At 38.2% G+C, this 19541-nt stretch overlaps 1 protein-coding gene across 1 annotated transcript in view; it reads left to right on the top strand.

The window, feature by feature from the left end:
* LOC139741494 (uncharacterized) overlaps positions 1-10169 on the top strand; it is a 28063-nt gene extending 17894 nt beyond the window's left edge. Inside the window, exons 15-25 of the mRNA XM_071652077.1 lie at positions 185-403; positions 1649-1896; positions 3146-3332; positions 3860-4066; positions 5379-5603; positions 6143-6340; positions 7030-7170; positions 8034-8103; positions 8648-8872; positions 9437-9558; positions 10000-10169. Of these exons, the coding sequence (XP_071508178.1) occupies positions 185-403; positions 1649-1896; positions 3146-3332; positions 3860-4066; positions 5379-5603; positions 6143-6340; positions 7030-7170; positions 8034-8103; positions 8648-8872; positions 9437-9558; positions 10000-10169 (2012 nt within the window). The remainder of the gene's footprint in view (positions 1-184; positions 404-1648; positions 1897-3145; positions 3333-3859; positions 4067-5378; positions 5604-6142; positions 6341-7029; positions 7171-8033; positions 8104-8647; positions 8873-9436; positions 9559-9999) is intronic.
* The last annotated feature ends 9372 nt before the right edge of the window (positions 10170-19541 follow it).

Raw genomic sequence — 19541 nt, 5'->3', positions numbered from 1 at the left:
GTGAATACTACAAACTCAGCAGATCTTGTGCAAAGTTTTAATATTCTCTTATCTTTCAAAGGGGCTTGTGCCCAATGTGTTTGAGACCTCCGGCAAAGCATAAACCACTCATAAACACTCAGAATACCAAACCAAATGAGACGTGTCATTTTCTCTTCTGTTTTTACTTTCTCTGCTACTGCAGACCTGGATAACCTTGTCCCAAGTTTCAGCGGACTTTCCTACCTGACCTATCCTCCCTTGGTCGGAGTCTCGCAGGAGATGATGGTAAATGTGCGCATACGTCCAGCATCTGTTTTGGACAGCGCCCTCATTCTCTATGTGGAAGACTCGCTATCTTCCAGTGGTGACTATCTGGCCCTTGGTGTTTCTGATGGAGCCCTTCAGCTTCGTTTTAATCTTGGTGAGTTTTATGACATCAACCATCCTGTTAAAAGGAAATGCTGCAAGTTACATCTATTCCTCGCATACATTTAGGCAGACTTACATTTAAAACTTTGTTAAAACCTTGGGGAAAAATTATGTTAGCCCTCACGATGTCTTTTAAATGAGGGGAGTAGGAGGGTCTAGAGCATTAAATCCAGAAAACCTTTAATTTTAGTGTGAATGTATTATGGGTCCTTTTTTGCAGATTATGGATGCTTTTTGTATAGTTGCAGGTGTTCCGTTTTTTTAGGGGGTTTCATTGAGGACGGGCTGATTTTGCTACAACATGTATTTCCCATAGACACCTGCCCGAGTATACTCGGGACTCGTCCTCAACAGGTAAAGCAAAAATAAATGTTTTGGGGTTTTTTTTTTTCACTTGCCAATACGTTGAGAGTGCTACAGATCATGCACGGGTTGATAAATCCACATTACTGTAAAACATGAAATATTCACGGCATGAAATTTTCGCGAATTGGAGCCGAAAGTCTTTTTCGTGGCATGAAATTTTCGCGAATTGCTACTGGCATTCAATGCATGTAGTGTAGACAAAAGCTTTCGCGTGCATTTTAATTTCGCGAATTTTGGCGCTCGCGAAATTCGCGAAATTAAAATGCACGCGAAAATTTCTCGTTTTACAGTATTGCAATTGTAGTCTGCAGTCAATAAACACGATCAGAATTTCAAAAATGTGTACATTTTCAGTTGATGCAGTTCACTTGAGTTTATTTCCATTTCTAGCTACACACTCTGTAATGTGCATCTTCACCTAAGAAAAAGTTAAAGGGATCATATAGTTTTGGTTGAGACCTAACTTCAGACTTCTAACATTTTTTGGGGTGAGATAATGAGAAACCTCGCATGAAATATGAAATAGCATGTAATTCTAAGAGGAATTCAACTTTTATTTGATGAAAATTGATTTTTAGATATCCGAGATATCCAAAACAAAGCAATCGTAATAGAAGGTGGGACTCACCTTTTATTACGATCACTTTGTTTTACTTTGTGTTTGGATATCTCAGCCATTCCAAAACCGATTTTCACTAAATAAACTTTGAATTCCCCTTAAAATAGCAAGGTACAGTTGTATGTACTATTTCATAAGTGTTTTCTTGGTATCTCGCAAAAAGTTAAAAGCCCTATCCTCACCTTCACCAATACTTTACCATCCCTTTAAATGTCTCCCCACCTATTTAAATGTTCATGTCTTACCCCACAGGAAGTGGCACAGCTGTAGTCACCAGCGAGGTGGTCTCAGCTGGTCAGTGGCACAACGTCACTGTGGTCCGTTCTGGTAACACTGCCCGGCTGACCGTTGACGGAGTCACCACGGACTTTGTTGGGAGCGGATCGGTTGGCCTCACAGTCAACAGTCCTGTGTACGTCGGAGGCGTGGATGAATACTCCCTGCTTCACAGTGATGTAGGATTTCTCAGTGGATTCCAAGGCTGTATGGAGCACCTTGAGGTAAGGGCGTGTCAAAAATATGTTTCTTCTTCCCATCCATGTGCTCTTTGCTCCGTACAGAGATTCCAGCTATTACTCTATTTTGTGCTTTTTGCCAAAAATACTGCGGGTTTCATGGAAACTACTTGTTTTTCCCCAAAGTGTATTACTACACATCTCTATTTTGCAGGAAAGGTATGTCTGTTTTTCCAACAAAAATGTGCCTTTGCAGCCTTCAGAATACTGGAATGCTTAATTGTCTGCAGAACAGGAATGATATTAAACGATTGTATTATACCAGTGGCGGATCCAGGAGGGAGCGCACTGGGTGCGGGCGCACCCTCCCCTCCTTTATTTTTTATTAAAACAAAAGAAATAAAAAGAAAAAATGGGAGAGGGGTACACATGCCCCCTTTAATTTTGTTAAGGCACCCCCTCTTTATGAAATTCCTGGATCTGCCCCTGTATACATGTACAAGATGCAGGGGAAGAAACCCTCTTCAAGATCAAAAGTTGATGCACATGGGTAATTCACTCACACTTATAAGGAAATAATTGAGAAGTTGGATATCGTCACTGGGTTGACAAAACCCTGTATGTTAAATTTTGGTGAAAATCACTTTTTTGGATCGGTTGTCAGATAACCAGTTAGGTAATGTCCTGTTCAAACCCTAGCTGTCTTTTTATTACCCCCAAAATGAAGCCACTAAATCATTTCAGTGAAAAGGCAGTTATAATTGCTATACATTGTATTGCTTTGGCTGCCATGTTTTTTAGCTCTCTGAATTTTACTGTCCGTATACACATGGGACATGTGATGCATCACGCATTACCCCGGGGTACCGTTGTACCCTGGGGTACCACGTTGTGTAGCGCCACCTCACGTTCACTCGAGGACAGCCACAGAGAAATGCATGCTCTGTGTGTGCGTGTACATAGTCATTCCCATGCCACTGCATGTTATACTATGCATGCATGGTACGCTGTGCTAGCAATAGCGTGTGTCTCAGTCCAGTGCAGTGGCTAGCACACTCTAGCTCCAGCACCAAAATAATTTCCCACTTTTTGGCACCCAGGGTACAACCTTAAAAAAAAAAAAAAGTAATTCAACAAAATGGCTGATTTTTATTTGGTACCCTGGGATACCATTTATGTCATCATGTCAATAATTGTAGATTACACTGTCGAATCAGACTCGTGTATAGGAAGTCCTGTTCAGACTCACAAACTGCCAACTGGTCCTTCATCTTGTGGTCTCTCCTCATTCTAGATTGGTGGAGCATCAGTGTCCCCACTCATTCCTTCAATGGCTGTATCTGGTGCAGACATCTCCCAGTGTGAACACAGCGCATGCACCTCTGAGGCCTGTCTGAATGGTGCCACATGCCAGTCGGTGGATGCGTTCACATTCCAGTGTCTGTGTACGTCTGGATGGAGAGGTGCCACATGTGAAGAAGGTGGGTAATAATGTTACTAAATTGTTCGAACCTTCCATTTCTTTTGTTTAAACTTTTTGCAGAATTGACCATCTAATTGCAGCAGAGGATGTAAAAGTAGCGAAATAATTACCAGAAATGGGTACTGTAGAGTTAGACAAATAATGTTAAAACACAGGTAATCATCATTTCATTGTTAGTTATACCTTTTACATAGATTTCCATGACAACCTCTAAACAGTTGGATCACATGACTGTAAAGTCATTTCAATACAACTCATCATTTGTTCAGTCAACAAGACTTTTGTAATTTTTGATTTTACAAAGTAAACCATTCTTTCAAGATTCTCTTTAGTTATTTCAGAGAGAAAGTGTTCCATCATGTATATGTTCCATCTATCAGTTTGTACACACAAAAAGTGAAACAGTGTTGGGATCTGTGTGCAGCGCTACATTGTGGTGAAGACAAGGGACATACAGTACATCTTACCAAACTTTGCTGGCATTTGATAAAATGTGATTTCTTTCCTCTCCACTCATTTTCACAGCCGAAACCTTCACCGTGCCTCACTTCTCCCCCTCCTCCTACCTCGCCTTCAACTCCTCCTCGCAAGTCCAGTACTTCTCCTCCGTTACCATGGAGATACGGCCGGATGGGAGGGAGGGCATCCTCTTCTGGAATTCGGAAGGCCGTGACTTCTTTGGGGTCGGGCTGGCGGCTGGAAGGGTTCACTTCACCTTTGACCTCGGAACAGGTGCATAGTTGGCGACACCTTGTGCCATCAGTTATCTATGGCAGATGATTGGAGAAACTGTTGTCTAAGGAATGAACCAATTGTTTGCATTTATATGTGATTCCACTTTTAACTTTTTATATCATATTTCTCATTCAAAATTGTACAAACAACTTCATGTTGTTTGCCAGTGACACCAGATTGCAGATCAGTTATGCATTATGTAATAAGTGTTGCGGCAATTGCTTAAAGGCACTCAATCGTGGCGAGTGGTTTGTGCGGCACGGAGACGAACGCAACATGCTGCCTTCCCCATTCTGTATCAAATGTAGTGACCCGGAATGAGAATAGCGCTGGCTCAATGGGTCAGCGAACAACACGCTAACCTACAAGAGCTCTATGCTACAAATCTCCTAACCCAAAATGGCTGTCCGAGCGAGCCACGAGAGCTTCCGAATGGACGCACACTCTCAGTGCGCATGCGCATGAAGAGAGGCCAAAAGAGCCACGCGTCTTCTAGCCTCTCTCCTCCAATCACCGCAGCTCGCGGTGACAATGTTTGTGTATGATGCGTACACACACACGCACACACACACACACATGTCTCAGTGGCAGCATTGTCCCACACGTTTATGGATATAGCACCGAGTCTGGCATTGCGCAATTGCATGGACAAACTTCGGTCATTCGGAGTTTACGTACCATAAGGGATGGCGATCGGCTGCCTTTAAGTTTTCATGACATTTGTCTTTGCTGAGGTACACACCATTCACGCATACACCATATACAAAAGAAACACATAGACACAGACAAATGCATATGCACACAAACATACACACTATACACTCACACACATTGACATGGATAGGAACATGAGTTGGAGTGACTTCACCTTAGTCAGATAAAAGTCTTCATGCATGGTCTCAAAATCTAGACATAAGTACAATATCGAAAGTTATTTCATAGATTCCTTCATGACCACACTACTTCATGTGCTTTCGGGAATAAACGGTAAAACATGATATTTTCGCGGCATGAAATTTTCGCGAATTGGAGCCGACGGCCTTTTTTGTGGCATGAAATTTTCGCGAGTTGCCTCTAACATTCAATGCATATAGTGTAGACAAGAATTTTCGCGTGCATTTTAATTTCGCGAATTTTGGCTCTCGCGAAATTCACAAAATTAAAATGCACGCAAACATTCCTCGTTTTACAGTAAATCAATTTCAAAATCAGTCTGAATTGTTTTGTATCATGTTATAATTGTTGTGCATCTAGTCGAAGAAAAATATGATAGATATTGTGTTCATCGTTAACGTCATGTTTTCAACAGGCCCGTCCACTATTGTCAGTGATGAAGAGATTGTCGTCGGTCAGTGGCACACCGTGACGGTTGCAAGAATAAACGGCGAGGGGAGACTGTGGCTGGACGACGCAGAGAGCCCGGTGGTCGGGGATTCTTCCGGGAGTAGTGTCGGTCTCAGCATGGGCACGACGACGAATCTAGGAGGCGTGGCACAGGGAGTTGACGTGCCCAGTAGGGCTGGAATTAGTGGAGGTAAGGACCCTTCCAATTCAGTTCACTTTATCTATCTCATTGCGATTAAGAATCTGGTGTATTGGGAGTTTTGTGTGCAGTTAGTTTGGGAATTCATGTGGGCTGTGTGAATTCTGATGTTAAGTGCCATCATATATTAGACAATTTTGTTTAGGAGGAAAATTTTCAGAGCACGGACTGTTTCATCAAGAAATGTTTAAGTTGTAGTTGTCATTCAATATTAAAGGGAAAGTTTCTCCAAATACACAATGTAATTGAGTGCAGCAATATTGGTAGAACACATCAGCAACGATTGAGAAAGAGCGGACCATTCGTTCAAAAGTTATGAATTTTTTAAAATTAAGTGCCGAAATTGCTGGATGAAAAGACTACAATGTACAACTTTTTGTGATGTCATGCATGGACAGTGCTACAAAGAAAATATTAAGAGACTTTGACATAGTCAAGTGCTCTTTCCCCATGCTGAAAAAAGAATATAATATTTCTTTTCTTGTACTTTTTAATGATTGAAAAATCGAGTCTTGTGTGATGATTTCCAGGATTCTCTGGCTGTATGCGACGCGTGACCGTCAACCAGCTTGAGGTGGATCTCACAGACGTTGTGGCGTCTTCCGGCATCTCGCAGTGCCAGGACAGCATCTGCAACCTCAACCACGGCTGTGAGAATGGAGGCGGTTGCCTAGCAACAGGCTCCTCCTCACTGGGATACCAGTGCCAATGCAACCCAGGCTACTCCGGTGAGGAATTGATCTACCGGTATTCTCCGTGGCAGTCTTTTGAAGTCATTGTAGGCCTTGCATGCATTAGCTCTCTCAGATGCATATAAAATTTGTATTTCATCATCATTAACCCATTGAGGACGGTTTGATTTTGCTACAACATGTATTTCCCATAGACACCTGCCTGAGTATACTCCGGACTCGTCCTCAACGGGCCATTCTGTCAATCATATTTCATTTTATTTCCACATGGGCCCTTGTTTTAGCCAAAGAACATTCTTCACATACCTTAATATTTGTTTGTGTTTTTGTTATTTTTCTGGTAGACTTTTTTTTTGTGAACAAACAGTCCTAGACAGTACTCAAGGGTTTCTTCTTGTTGTTTATTGATCCTTCTTTGACTGAATCTTCTGCAAGTGAAATGAAGCAAATCTCTGGTAGGAGAGATTAATGCTTCTGAGATGCAAGTACAGTGGACTCCCATTATAACGAAGTCCTCGGGACCGGCAATTTTCTTTCGTTATATCAAATTTCGTTATAACCGAACAAATTAAGAATAAAGATTCATAGAATGGGTGATGTTGCGGCCTAAATTTTTACTCCGTTGTAACCAGAATTTCGTTATAACCGTGTTAGTTATAATGGGAGTGCATTGTAATGAATTGTTCTATGACTGTTGATGACATCATCGCTTTATTCTCTTGCAGGTTTTCTGTGTAATATCTCATCATGTGACCTGCTGCCAGCCAATCAACAGTGCCAAAACAATGGAGAGTGTTACGTGAATTCCGATGGCCAAGCCTCATGCCTGTGCAGGGCAGGATTAGGAGGAACCGACTGCACTGCAGGTACAAACTCTATGAACTTTTAAAATCATGATTTTATTGTAGTTAATTTTTTTTTCAAATGCAGAATGTGCTTGTTGCAAGAAATTCTAAAGTTTTTCCTTGTTTTCACCAATTAGTGATACTGCAATTACTATTAAAGCTGGCGAAGGTGATGACGTTATCACCTCACAAGTCTTCAACCGGATTGTATTGAATTCTTCATTAAATGTCCTATTTTGACTAACTTATTGAAGTGGGGTGGGGGGTGGTCAAGGGTAGTGCTAGTGATTGGGTCAAGCGTCAACTCTCACTTTGACAGGAACAATCTCTGTTACCCCTCCCCCCCCCCCCCCCCCCCCCCATTCTTGGTTCCTGTGTATGGTCGCAACTGATATTATTGTTTGGTGAAAAAATATCAAGATTTGATATTCCCTAACTGTCTTATAATAAGTAATGTTGATTGATAAAACTTATGCTATTTTGTTTGAATTTGCTCTGTCATTTAAAGCCACTTGACCAACAAGTCGTCCCTATACACCCTATAATGAGTTAAAGGGATTGTGTAGTTTTTGTCGAGACCTAAGGTCAGGCTTATAACATTTTTTAGTGAGATAATGAGAGACCTCTTATGAAATATGAAAGAACATGTAATTTAAAGGAGGAATCAGTGTTTATTTGATGAAAATTGATCTTGAAATGGCTGGGATATTAAAAAAAACTGATCCTAATAAAATTGACAGGCCACGACTTTTATTAGAATCTCATTGTCTTACCAGGTTTTTAGATATCTCAGCACTGTACAGTCCCTTTAACCAGTATGTTACCTCAGGCAAACAGTGTTTCAAAAGCAAGGACTCATTTCCCTCTGTTGTTTTCTTACACAGTTGCATCATACAGTATCCCAATGTTCAGCGGTAGGAGCTATCTGTCCTTCAGCAGGGAAATTCTTGCAAGGTGAGACTGCATTTCTTGTGTTTGTACAGTTATGACCTTTTTGCATTTGTAAAATGAGACAGGATTGTACAGCTATGACCTTTTTGCATTTGTAAAGTGAGACAGGCTTGTATAGCTATGACCTTTTTGCATTTGTAAACAGGAGTTTTGCATGGATGTGGTTACTTGTACATATATTTGAAGAAAAATCGATAAATAATGTAGAGGATATTGATGAACAGTAATGATATTGAGGTTTATTACTGCCCACTAGTGGTACATTTATTTTACGAGTTATCAATACATGGATAGTGGTACATTTCACGTCTTTTTGCTATTATCATCATGCCGTTCATATGTCACTAATTAATTTGATTAGAGGGAGATATGTATATCATTTCATTTCTTTTTATTTCAATTTTGTCATTTGTGTGTCACTGGGGAAAAAAAATGGAATGGATTGCAATACATTTCAAGGTCACTTCATTGTTGCCATGTTTATATCTGCTACTGATAGATCTAACTAGGTTGGTTTACATGAATTTCCTCCTCCCCTCCCCCCCAGCGTCTTCTCCTCCAACGTGTTCCGCATCGTTTTACGTCCCTTGGACGCCTCAGAGGATGCGCTCTTGCTCTGGCACGGAGAATCAGTTCACAGTGACTTCATGGCCCTAGGAATTCAGCGCCAGCGCCTGACGCTTCTCTTCAACCTCGGCAGCGGCCTGGGCCTCCTGGAGGTCGACGACATCGAGATTTCGAGTGGCCTCTGGTACAGCGTGGACGTCAACAGGTCAGGATCAACTAGATTTACAAAAACAAACTTTCTGTTCTGTTTTCTTGTTATGACCTTTTCTATTTTGTAATGTCCTTCTAGTACGGTGTAAATAACATTTCTGTAGTGTATCAAGTCACATGGGCAAACCTTACTGTAAAAGCAGATAATTGGCAAGCGGACATATTTGCGTACTTTTGTTTTTGCGCTAGTTTCTTATTGCATGAAAATTTCAACAGCGCGAAAATGTCCACTTTTACAGTAAGCTATTGGTATCATCCAGTCATTTTCCAAATCGAGTGTGAAATGCACCTCGACACAGGGTTTTTTCCTTGTTCTTCAAGAGAAAGGAAGTCTATTCATAGGTCCAACCTCTCCCACGCACACTACTGCCATGCTGCCAATGTATAGTCATTCAGAGAACACTGTACCTGATGATGTTATAAGAAAAAAAAATATGAGATAACCATTGGCTGAGTTGATTTCAATATTTTTCAAACCAGGGACTCAAGCTTGGTAGTATGCACTTCATTGTCATTCTTTTTCACTCTCTTAATACAATTTTTCTTGTGGACCACACAGGGCAGGAACCCAAGCCACAATGACAGTCCAGTCACTGAGCCCAAGCCGAACACAGACAGTGACAGGATCCAGCCCTGGGACTCAGTCTGGCCTGGCCACTTTTGACCTACCAGTCTATCTGGGTGAGTGTATAGTATGAAGTTTGTTCCATGTCATTCTCAAGCACTGAAGTTATAATGTGCATTTATGTGTATGTCTAGTATGTACATTGCTTATAGATTATGCACACTTATTATCACACACACATACACATATTTACCTTTCTCTCCCCACTCACTCTTTATATCATATATTTGTATAAAGAGATGGGAAAGGGGGGGGGGGGGGAGATTAATAAAGAGATGTACCTGTACATATATATATACAGTGTATATATGCATATACATGTATTCACTTGCTTTTTTTTCATCACTAATTCTTTCCATGTCTATGTAACAAATTTGACTGAATAATTGTAAGTAGATTTTCGACAAATCGAAAAACAAAGCAAACCTTGGTTTCTGCTGGAATGTACATGTAAACATAGCAAATTAATTGATTTTTTTTTTCTTTTGAAACCACAGGTGGTCATCCAGATGACATCACTGAGCTGACCAATGGCTACTTTTTGTCGGGCTTCCAAGGCTGCGTTGGCCAGTTCTTGACCGCCCTCAACCCATCAGGCAACCTACAAGTGGTCAATCTGGTCACTCAGAGGACGGGCGGACTTGACGTGCAGAACTGTAACCTCTGACCTTCCTTCCATCCACTGCCAAACACGTCCAGCTCACCTTAAAGTCCAGGACCAAAAATCGAGCAATAAGAACCATCGCTGCGCTCCACGTCAATGCAGCAAAGCACATGTGAACATACTTTTTTATCAGCTAGACATTTCTGCAAGTATTGCTGATTTTTCATAGAAAAACATTATGATGTTTATGTCTCCTTCCTGTTTGTCTGTCATATATGCAGAGTTTTCTTTGGTATGACAATTTTTGAAGAGATGATTTTTCTAATTACTACCTGATATATCTTTTACAAACTGTAACAACCATTCATATTTCACACAAACCTGTCTTATGTATGAAAAGTGCACATTTTCTCTGCCCTTTTGCTGTGACATGCCAAGGTCATACTGTTCTCCATTCCTTCTGAAGAAGTATGGTCAAGTTCTTCTTCAATGGTGCAGAAAAATGAAGTTTTGTAAAATTCCTTCAATATTTTTTTAATAACACAGTGGACTCCCATTAAGACGAATTCCTCAGGACCGCCAGTTTTCTACATTTATCAAAATTTTGTTATAACCGAACACATAAGCAATAAGAATACATAGACCAGATAATGCTGCGGCCTGAATTTTTACCTCGTTGTAACTAGAATTTTGTTATAACCGTGTTCGTTATAATGGGAGTGCACTGTATTGCCATACTCTTGTGACATCAAGACTTGTCATAGCATTCTAAGCCAGGGAGGACAGCATATGGCATTGAGCACTATGTACAAAATTCATAACTTTTGAACAGATCCTGGGATACACCTCGAAATCGCAATGAATATTTCACTGATCCCTCTTGGTGTGTTGTTGAATTCGCATAATGTGTTTAGGGAGACTTCCCTCTTTGCTCATTCTCATCACCAGGAAAGCACTAGAAAAAACATATTTTCATGTCAATTTTTTCTATTATTTGGCTCTTTTGCTATCTTTTTGTCTTTGGGAGAGGTATGCTTTTCAACTGGAAATAAATATCTATTTGTCATTAGTTTCTGTGTATGGTACATCTGCACAAAGGTTTTGTTTTGTGGTCAAGGTCAAAATTGCAGTAATTTCTTCTTTTAAGCCATTACATCAGAAATATATAGAGTGATCACATCCTGATCACTACATTGCTCATGTATGGCTGGGCAATACATTCACTGATTAGACTTTTGGCAAAGTCGAGTGTTTAATGGTCATTGTTCAAAGTAAGGGTTTATTTTCAATCAGACTCCTCCCCACCCCCCCCCCCCCCCCCCCACCAAAAAAAAAGTGGCGTTAAAAAAACAAACAAATATTTATGCCACAATTCAAGAAATATGAATTGATATTCAATATCATTTTGTGGCAAAACTTCAGCATTGAATTTTAAGCAAACTGCACTGCAAATCAATAAATAAGTCCAGGTGACATTCTGAAATGATACTATTTATGCACAGACTCCAGAAGTGTTTGGTATAAGTAAGTTCATCGTACTTGACAGATGGCATACTAAGGAAGTAGGGCAGTAATTTAAGACTTTGGGCAATATGATGGTCAGGGGAGTCTCGAGTATAATATCAAATTCAGCAGTTTCACGGTTTGCGTAATGAATGCAAAAAGTATTATGCATGTGGCAAAAAGTCATCAATAAGTAATTTCATCAGCATTGCATGGCAATATTAGAAAGAAAAAAAAAGGTGGGGTGATTATGGAAACTTCCACCTACGAGATGCAAGACATGATGACTGTATGGGTGACTTATCAACGTAGTAATACCTTGCGGGGATAACAGGAAGGCCAGTAGGTGTCACATGGTGGTTACAACATTTTCACTCTTCCTGCTTAAAGGGAGGAAGAGCTTCCGGGCTGCATTTTTTTTCTTTTAATCCCATGAGGAAGGAAATATCTTCCCTAGAATAATTATGCCATTCTGATGTTTAAAAAAAACCCCCAGAAACTGCCATTTTTCCCCGTAATAATGTCTGCCCTACTTTTGATTTACCACTAAAGAGGCTGACCATAGAATTTAAAATGCATAGAATTGAAGATGAACTGATAATGATGAGAATGATAATAATAATTATTTTAGGAAATCTGCAGATCAGAAGTCCAAAGTTCACTTTTTCTGCTTGTTGGATTTTACTTAGTGATACATGAATCATGATAATAATGATAGTACAGTGTAGTCATAATCATAGTACATGTATTAGAATTACTATCATTTTATTGTTGTTACCTCCGCCAAGGGAGGAGGTTATGTTTTTGTTACCGTTTGTATGTTTGTTCGTTGGTTAGTTAGTTAGTTTGTCCGTGTGCAAAATAACTCAAAAAGTAGTCAACGGATTTGGATGAAACTTGCAGGAAAGGTTTAGAATGACACAAGTAACAGACGATTAACTTTTGGTAGTGATCCAAGAATTTTGGGGGAATTTGTGAAGGATTTTTGATATTTTGGCAGGTAGGGTCAATGAACTTGGGAGTTCAGGCTGCGCATATTTGAGGTTTGCATACGCGCACTAAAGTGCATGCTCTAGTTTCTGCTAGGGCAAGGCGCGCCGTACAGCTGAGGGTTTATGACGTAACAAAGGCTTCTATATTGGGAAATCGGGCGACTTTCAGCACACAATGCTATATGTACGTATGGGTGGAAATCACTGATATCTCTACAGAAGAACAAGATCGTAGTAGTAGTAGTAGAAGTAGTAGTAGTAGTAGTAGTAGTAGTAGTAGTAGTAGTAGTAGTAGTAGTAGTAGTAATAGTAGTGGCAATATAGGTTTTCCTGGCCAAATTCATTGTGTTGTCATTCAATTTCAAATTACAAGCATTTACTTTTTGTCAAATAAGCTCAGGCATCAAAATGTCATCATTTGATTTTTTTTTTTTCATTCAAATCAACTCATGCAGCAACCAATTTTGCATTTGCGCATTCCAGTTCATTGAATGTTCATACAATTTTTGCAATGGTTATTCAACTTTGTTGCAACATGTCTCCAGCTTATTCGCAATATTCAAATTCACAGATGGGCAAACAAGTTCATAAAATAGCATTCATATTAAACCAGTATGATGTCCATATAAAAGTACATTACTACTGTATTCTAAATTGAATGTTAAAAGCATCTAGTATGTGAATCACACATGAGGAAAATAATTATGTAAAATGAAGCTCACAAAAACAATATGATCATTATAAAATAAAGATCTTAATGAAGATTATAAGGTCAATAAGATGATCATTATGAAAATAAAGATGTAAAGTAAAGATTTACAAAAAATTTGATGTTCATGATGAAAAAGAAATATGTAGATTGCAGTTCACATAAAATGTTGAGCAAAAGAAAATATCTGGATGTTCAATTGAAGAAATGCTGATCATGATGAATTTTTATATAAAATGTACAAGTCGCATTCAGTGATTAACTGAACAAAACCACTCTTGTTTATATATGTATATTATGAAATTGAATTCCCACTCGTGGAAATCAATCACTCAGAAATGAAATTGAAAGTGCTTTGAAGTGCTTACCCTGCCCATTGCCCTAATTTGAATGCCCAAATTTGGAAATTCATGCCCAAGCACAAAATTGAATGCTTTCTTCCAAATTTGTACTTGTGACCATTGATTTACACGCCTAAAAACAAATTTATGCACTCAACATGAAATTGTTTGACCAAAGTTGCTCCACTGCTTCAAACATGTGAAATTGAATACACATTAAATGAAAACAAATGACAATTGTATGAAATTGGCCACAACTATGGTGATACTACTACTACATATTGTACTACTACTACTAATGATGATGATGATAATAATGATAATAATAATAATGATGATAATAATAATAATAATAATAATGATAATAATAATAATATTTATAGTAGTGATAATAATAGTAATGATGATGATGATGATTATAGTGATAGTAGTAGTAGTAATAATAATAATGATAATAATGATAATGATAACAATAACAATGATAATAATGATAATGATAACAATAACAATAACAATGATAATAATGATAGAGCCACATTTTTAAAAAGAGTGTGGACTCCATCTTATTGTTAGGAAGCGTTATAGTGAAACTGATCTTCCGAATATGAAAACAAAATATGTCTGTTTCCTTTGGGGAAAATTAGTAGAGCCTATAGGAAATCATTTGTAAGTAACTTTACAGTTTTGATCTATTGTGTTCCGAGTGGAAATTACCCTTGCAGAGGTGAAAAGTGTAGGGAAATAAATACTACCATCTATGGCAGTTACTCCCGCACAATCATATCAATATTGACTGTGACAAAATGTTTCATGGACAGTATGTTGTTGTTGTTGTTGTTGTTTTTTGGGGGGGTGTATTTTTTCCACAGGATGTTATTAGTTGTGTTGGGTTCTCCTTTTTCATATCGCTTTTCTGTTACTTTACTGATGTAGCATTTGATCACTTTGATCGCAACTGCAAAATACTGTGTCATCCAATGTGTATATGCATATATTTTTAGCAGCAAATGTTGAATGTGTGGTAGGTAAGAATAGGACGGGTTTAGGACAAAAGACAAACCTGAGAACACATCGCCAAGGAATTTACCATGCTTTAAAGTCTACGCAATCTTTGAATTTAGATATGACAAATGTATCAATTGATGTTCCGTCTTGAAGCAACACTGTGGATGTCAGGACTCTTGGCTTGAATATTGACTTTTCAGATTTGAAACCACAGCTGTAGGTGTTTGGATGCTATAAAGTAAACTGTCAGCTGTAATACAATGTAGTTGACCATGGTATACCCATATGCCGATGCTTCGCAACGTGATATTGTCATGATTCAGGACAATTTCAAGATGAGAGGATGAGCATTAAGTAATTTGACATATTTGTTATGACATCACTAGATCATGCAGCCCATTGTGACATACTGTATCGTGAAGGAGGTTAAGTGCTGCGTGAATGTCTTTCAGAATTATTATAGAGGCTGAATAGGTGTTTTAATAGTATTTTCCATGTTCCTTTAGTCAGCATGTCAGGGTCCTTTTGTCGAAATACTAGGGTGCCGTCCAGTTTTTTACCTTGAATATACTCCTTATGAAATGCACCTCGTGTAAGTAAGAGAAAGTTCTTTCATATGATATTTATGGCATGTTCAAAAGCCCTTTTTTCATATTCGTGAGAAGAAAAATAAAGATGTCACCTTGAATGCAAGTTTGTCATGTTGAAGATACCATCCAATTAGCCAAATGTACATGAGAAACAAAAAAGTACTAGACAATCTTAAGAGAGCAGAATCAAGTTATTACCTTGCTTACGACTCTGTCACCTTGAAGATACATCCACTGCACCAAGAGTTAATTAATGCAAGAAATACATTTAAAATTTTATAATACAGTTTAACTTGTTAAGCATTGTATTAGAGAGTGCCTTGATATATCTTTTTTTATGTACCACTGTACATCTACTTACGCATTTGTATTTTTTTAAAGCTAAACATCAGTATTGTACGGTCGTGTAATTCCTTCAAATGAGCAGAATTCCAAAGTAATGTTTGTCAGTTTTATCCACAAAGAGATTAAAGATTTTCCTGTCTTTGAAAGAGACTCATTATCCCTAGTCACACAGACAAAAGATCAAGAAGTTTAAGATCGCAATCTTTAAGATCTCAAAGTTTTGCTAGCGTGACTGCAAACTTCCTGCAAAACTTCCCGCATAATTTCCCACTCAAACTAGGGATATTTCCCCCTCCCCAAACTTCCCGATATTTTGCCAGTGTGGCCACGGCTAATGAGTACCCAAGAAACATTTATCCCATTTACTGTAAGACTTGCCAGGTAATGGATACAAACATGACATTGGTTTAAGAGGTTGCAGTGAAGTTGGCATTTTCTCATCTGTCTTTCTGTCTTTCTCTTTCTTATCCAACAGATGAGTTTTGTCTTCCAGATTTTGAAGACATCATACTTTGAGCCCAAAGTGAAAATCATGAGTTCTCAATGCATTTTCATGAAAATGAAGTTCAATATAAAAGACTACTCAGCAGACAAAATGTTTCCTTGCTCGATTTTGAAGATGTTTAGCCTGTACTCTTCACGTTTCATATCGATTTCTCCAGCAGAGCATTTCTTCTGAGATGCAAAAGACCACAATCCATAGATACCATGTACAGGCGATACTCAGTAGAACCAAGGAGGTTCTAGAGAATGGAGTCACAACCGTCTTATTTCCTTTACTAGATGTTCAATGCCGCTGCTCAAGAATATTTGAAGCATGTGCCAAACAAGATCTGCCACGCAGATAGGAAGACAATTGACTCGTGTCTCATTGCATAATCACCAGCCACTTTCTAAGGAAGATATGTCTTTGTGATGGTTATTACTTTTTCGCTATCCCTTCTTATAAAAGATAGGTGGTACAGACACGAGGATGTGCGAATAGAAATTGCGCAGAAAATGCTGAAATAAAGATGAAAATTACTCGACTGGGCATACCCGGGCACTAATCTGATATATCTATCAATAAAGAATTATACTTGAAGATTATTCCATGCTAGTTTTATTTGTCGGAATTAAGTGGAAAAGTGATAAAACTGGCTTTCCAGGATGGTACAGTTTTAAACATTTTCACATGATACAGCTCTGATTTACCCTTTTGAACAAATTTCTGCACGGGATTGATTTTTGTTTTACATGCTTTATCATTAAGTGAAATTTCATTTCATTTAATAAATGAATAAGCAAAATATGGCCAATATGAATCTTCAGATTGCTCAGCAAGACGGCGGCTTCGAACATCGATCATCAAAGGCACTAATGCACCTGTGAAATTCTTTTGTACATCAATAGAAATCTGGCAACTGTTTGAATAATTACAGCCAGTTGGAACTTCAACTCTTAAACCTCCTTGGTAGAACCATGATTTTACATTGTAACCAAGATGCTTTGTACAAGTACACGTAATATGCCAAATTGAAACACTAGCCGTTTACAATGTTTTGGACCTAATATTGCATCAGCATCGTGCGTTGGAGTGATGAAATCTTTCTGCTTTTATGGCGCCCTTTTTTCCATTTGTTGGTTTGTTTGTGTCTTTCTTCTGGTAAGAAAATGAGAAAAAGCAAAGAACAGAAGTGGTGCATTAATCAGGGCTTTGTTTTTGTTATTATTGTTCCAGGGACAAAAGTGTAAAGCCGACTTTGTTGTTCTGTGGATTTCTATGATAACAGATAAAGAAAGAAATGAACATATACGTACATACGTCATGAATAGATAGATTGATTGATAGTAAGTATATTGATGAACATGATTGAGAATTAAATGATTGATTGATTTAATGAATATATAATTAAGCAAATGTGTGAATCGATGAGTGGATAATTAATTAAGATAACTGCACCGTTGCTATGAATAGAGAGTCAATCCTAGAACCTGTATCATATTCATAAAGGTCGGTACTCCTGGTATGGGGGCATTGTGTGGTCACACTTTTTAAACTCAGTACTATGACGTGATGTCTTTGAAGATGTTGATCTAAACTGCTTTCTTATTAATGTACTTGGTTGATAAAAGTTTTATTTTGCAGTGCTTTGTGTAACAGGAATTTGACTATGAAATGTTTATTATACCAGTGGGTATTCTTGACAGTATGAGTAAACTTTTTTTTTCTTTTAAATCAAAAGAATTAATTCCTTTATATCGCTCGGTTCTGAAGGTGGCGCTGATGAGGGATTGCAGTATTTTATATCGTTGCAGGACAGCGTGTGTTTTTATTACAAGCGTCACCTTGAATTTGTGGGGGAATTTATCAGCTTGAATTTATCTTTAGTGGCGATCGGATTGTAAGTCTCTCATTAGTGCATTGTTTATTGTAGTCTTCTAGTCTTCACCTGATTTCTCTGTATCAATCAAGAAAATTCATATCATTGTATTTTATACGAGTTTGCTATCATGGATATGATGTATTTATTGCTGTTTTCTAGACTGTGAATTTGATATTCAGTCGTGCGTGTCTTTCTATCCATACAAAAAAAAAATCATGTGAGTGAAAAATTAAATCGTGCTTGTTGTCGTCAGGCATCATGCGTAGATCTCCGTTTGCTAGCATCGTTTTGTGATCTATGGGCTAGGAGCGTGTGAGAGGCATATTCATGAGTAAAGATTACAGTGATGTGAGCAGACAACATTGTTTTCTCTTGATGTTATTAACTCGATAAATTATAAAATTGTTGAACATATTTATGTCGCATCTGTAGAGTGTAACAGTAAGCTGCTGCAGATATTCTTTGCGTACGAAGGACGTACAGTTTTCAGGTTTCCTCGTTATAACGAGATACTCGGGGAAAGCGAGAATTCTCAACGTTACAACGAAATCTCGTTAAAACGGACGCCCATAGGTCGCACATCACAGAAGAACGAGTAGTAAAGACGTCTCTTTGGCATGATTATGTATGTGTACTGTTAATTGGTAGAATAATGGGTAACTCTCATGGAAACTAGCCAACTACTTGATATGAATATTTTTATATTTTACGTGTTCATAAGCGAGTGTACCTATAGTAATAAACAAAGGGGGATTGCTAGGTGCTGAAACCTTCTTCCCACACATGCACTCACATGGACACACAAATATATATGACTGTGTAGGCTAATAAATGAATAAACATATTATACAAAATTAACAAATTAATATCATGAATAGATTGATAGAATTTTGTCTAAAACCAACCCGTTTAGCGTTGTTTGGAGCCAGTTATCGGGATTTTCGCTCACAAAGAAACAAAACATTAAATTAAATTGATCCAACATAAGCAAAACTTTGTCACGCACGGACACCTATTATGACAGTGTAGGCTAACAAATGAATTTCAAACATATTATACAAAATTAGCAAATGAATATCATGAATAGATTAACAGAATTTTGTCTAAAACCAACCAGTTTAGAGCCAATTATCGGGATTTTCGCTCATAAAGAAACAACAAAAAAATTAAATTAAATTAAACCAATATAAGTAAAACTTTGTCATGTGCTCATTGGTCCAAAGTGAAAGTTGCCATTAAACTGTTCGTCATTATTTTTTCCTGTCGTCGTTCTACATCTGATGTAATTTCATTTCTCTTTCCGTTTTGGATGATATAAAAGGATCATTTTAAAAGTCCTCCCCACGTCAGTAAATTATCATTTTTCCCCCGGATCTTGAATAGGCAGAGCGATGATTAAATATTTATACCGCGCATTCTGAATGTTTGAGACATAGTGAATTCCGACTTCAATTATCATTATCAATCGTTCCATCTTGGATCTCTCACCCTCTCTATACGTCTTGCTTGTTTGATTGTTTGCACTTCATCATTTGTGCACGGAATAGTTTTCAGGCAAAGAAAAACAGACCAAGTTATCTCGTC

Source organism: Diadema antillarum, unplaced genomic scaffold (assembly GCF_040938485.1).
Source record: "Diadema antillarum isolate AM-2024a unplaced genomic scaffold, OU_Dant_1.0 seq00000932_RagTag, whole genome shotgun sequence".
In the NCBI taxonomy this organism is placed as follows: Eukaryota; Metazoa; Echinodermata; class Echinoidea; order Diadematoida; family Diadematidae; genus Diadema; species Diadema antillarum.
The sequence above is the reverse complement of the archived record's forward strand: the minus strand, read 5'-3'. Positions and strand labels throughout refer to the sequence as shown.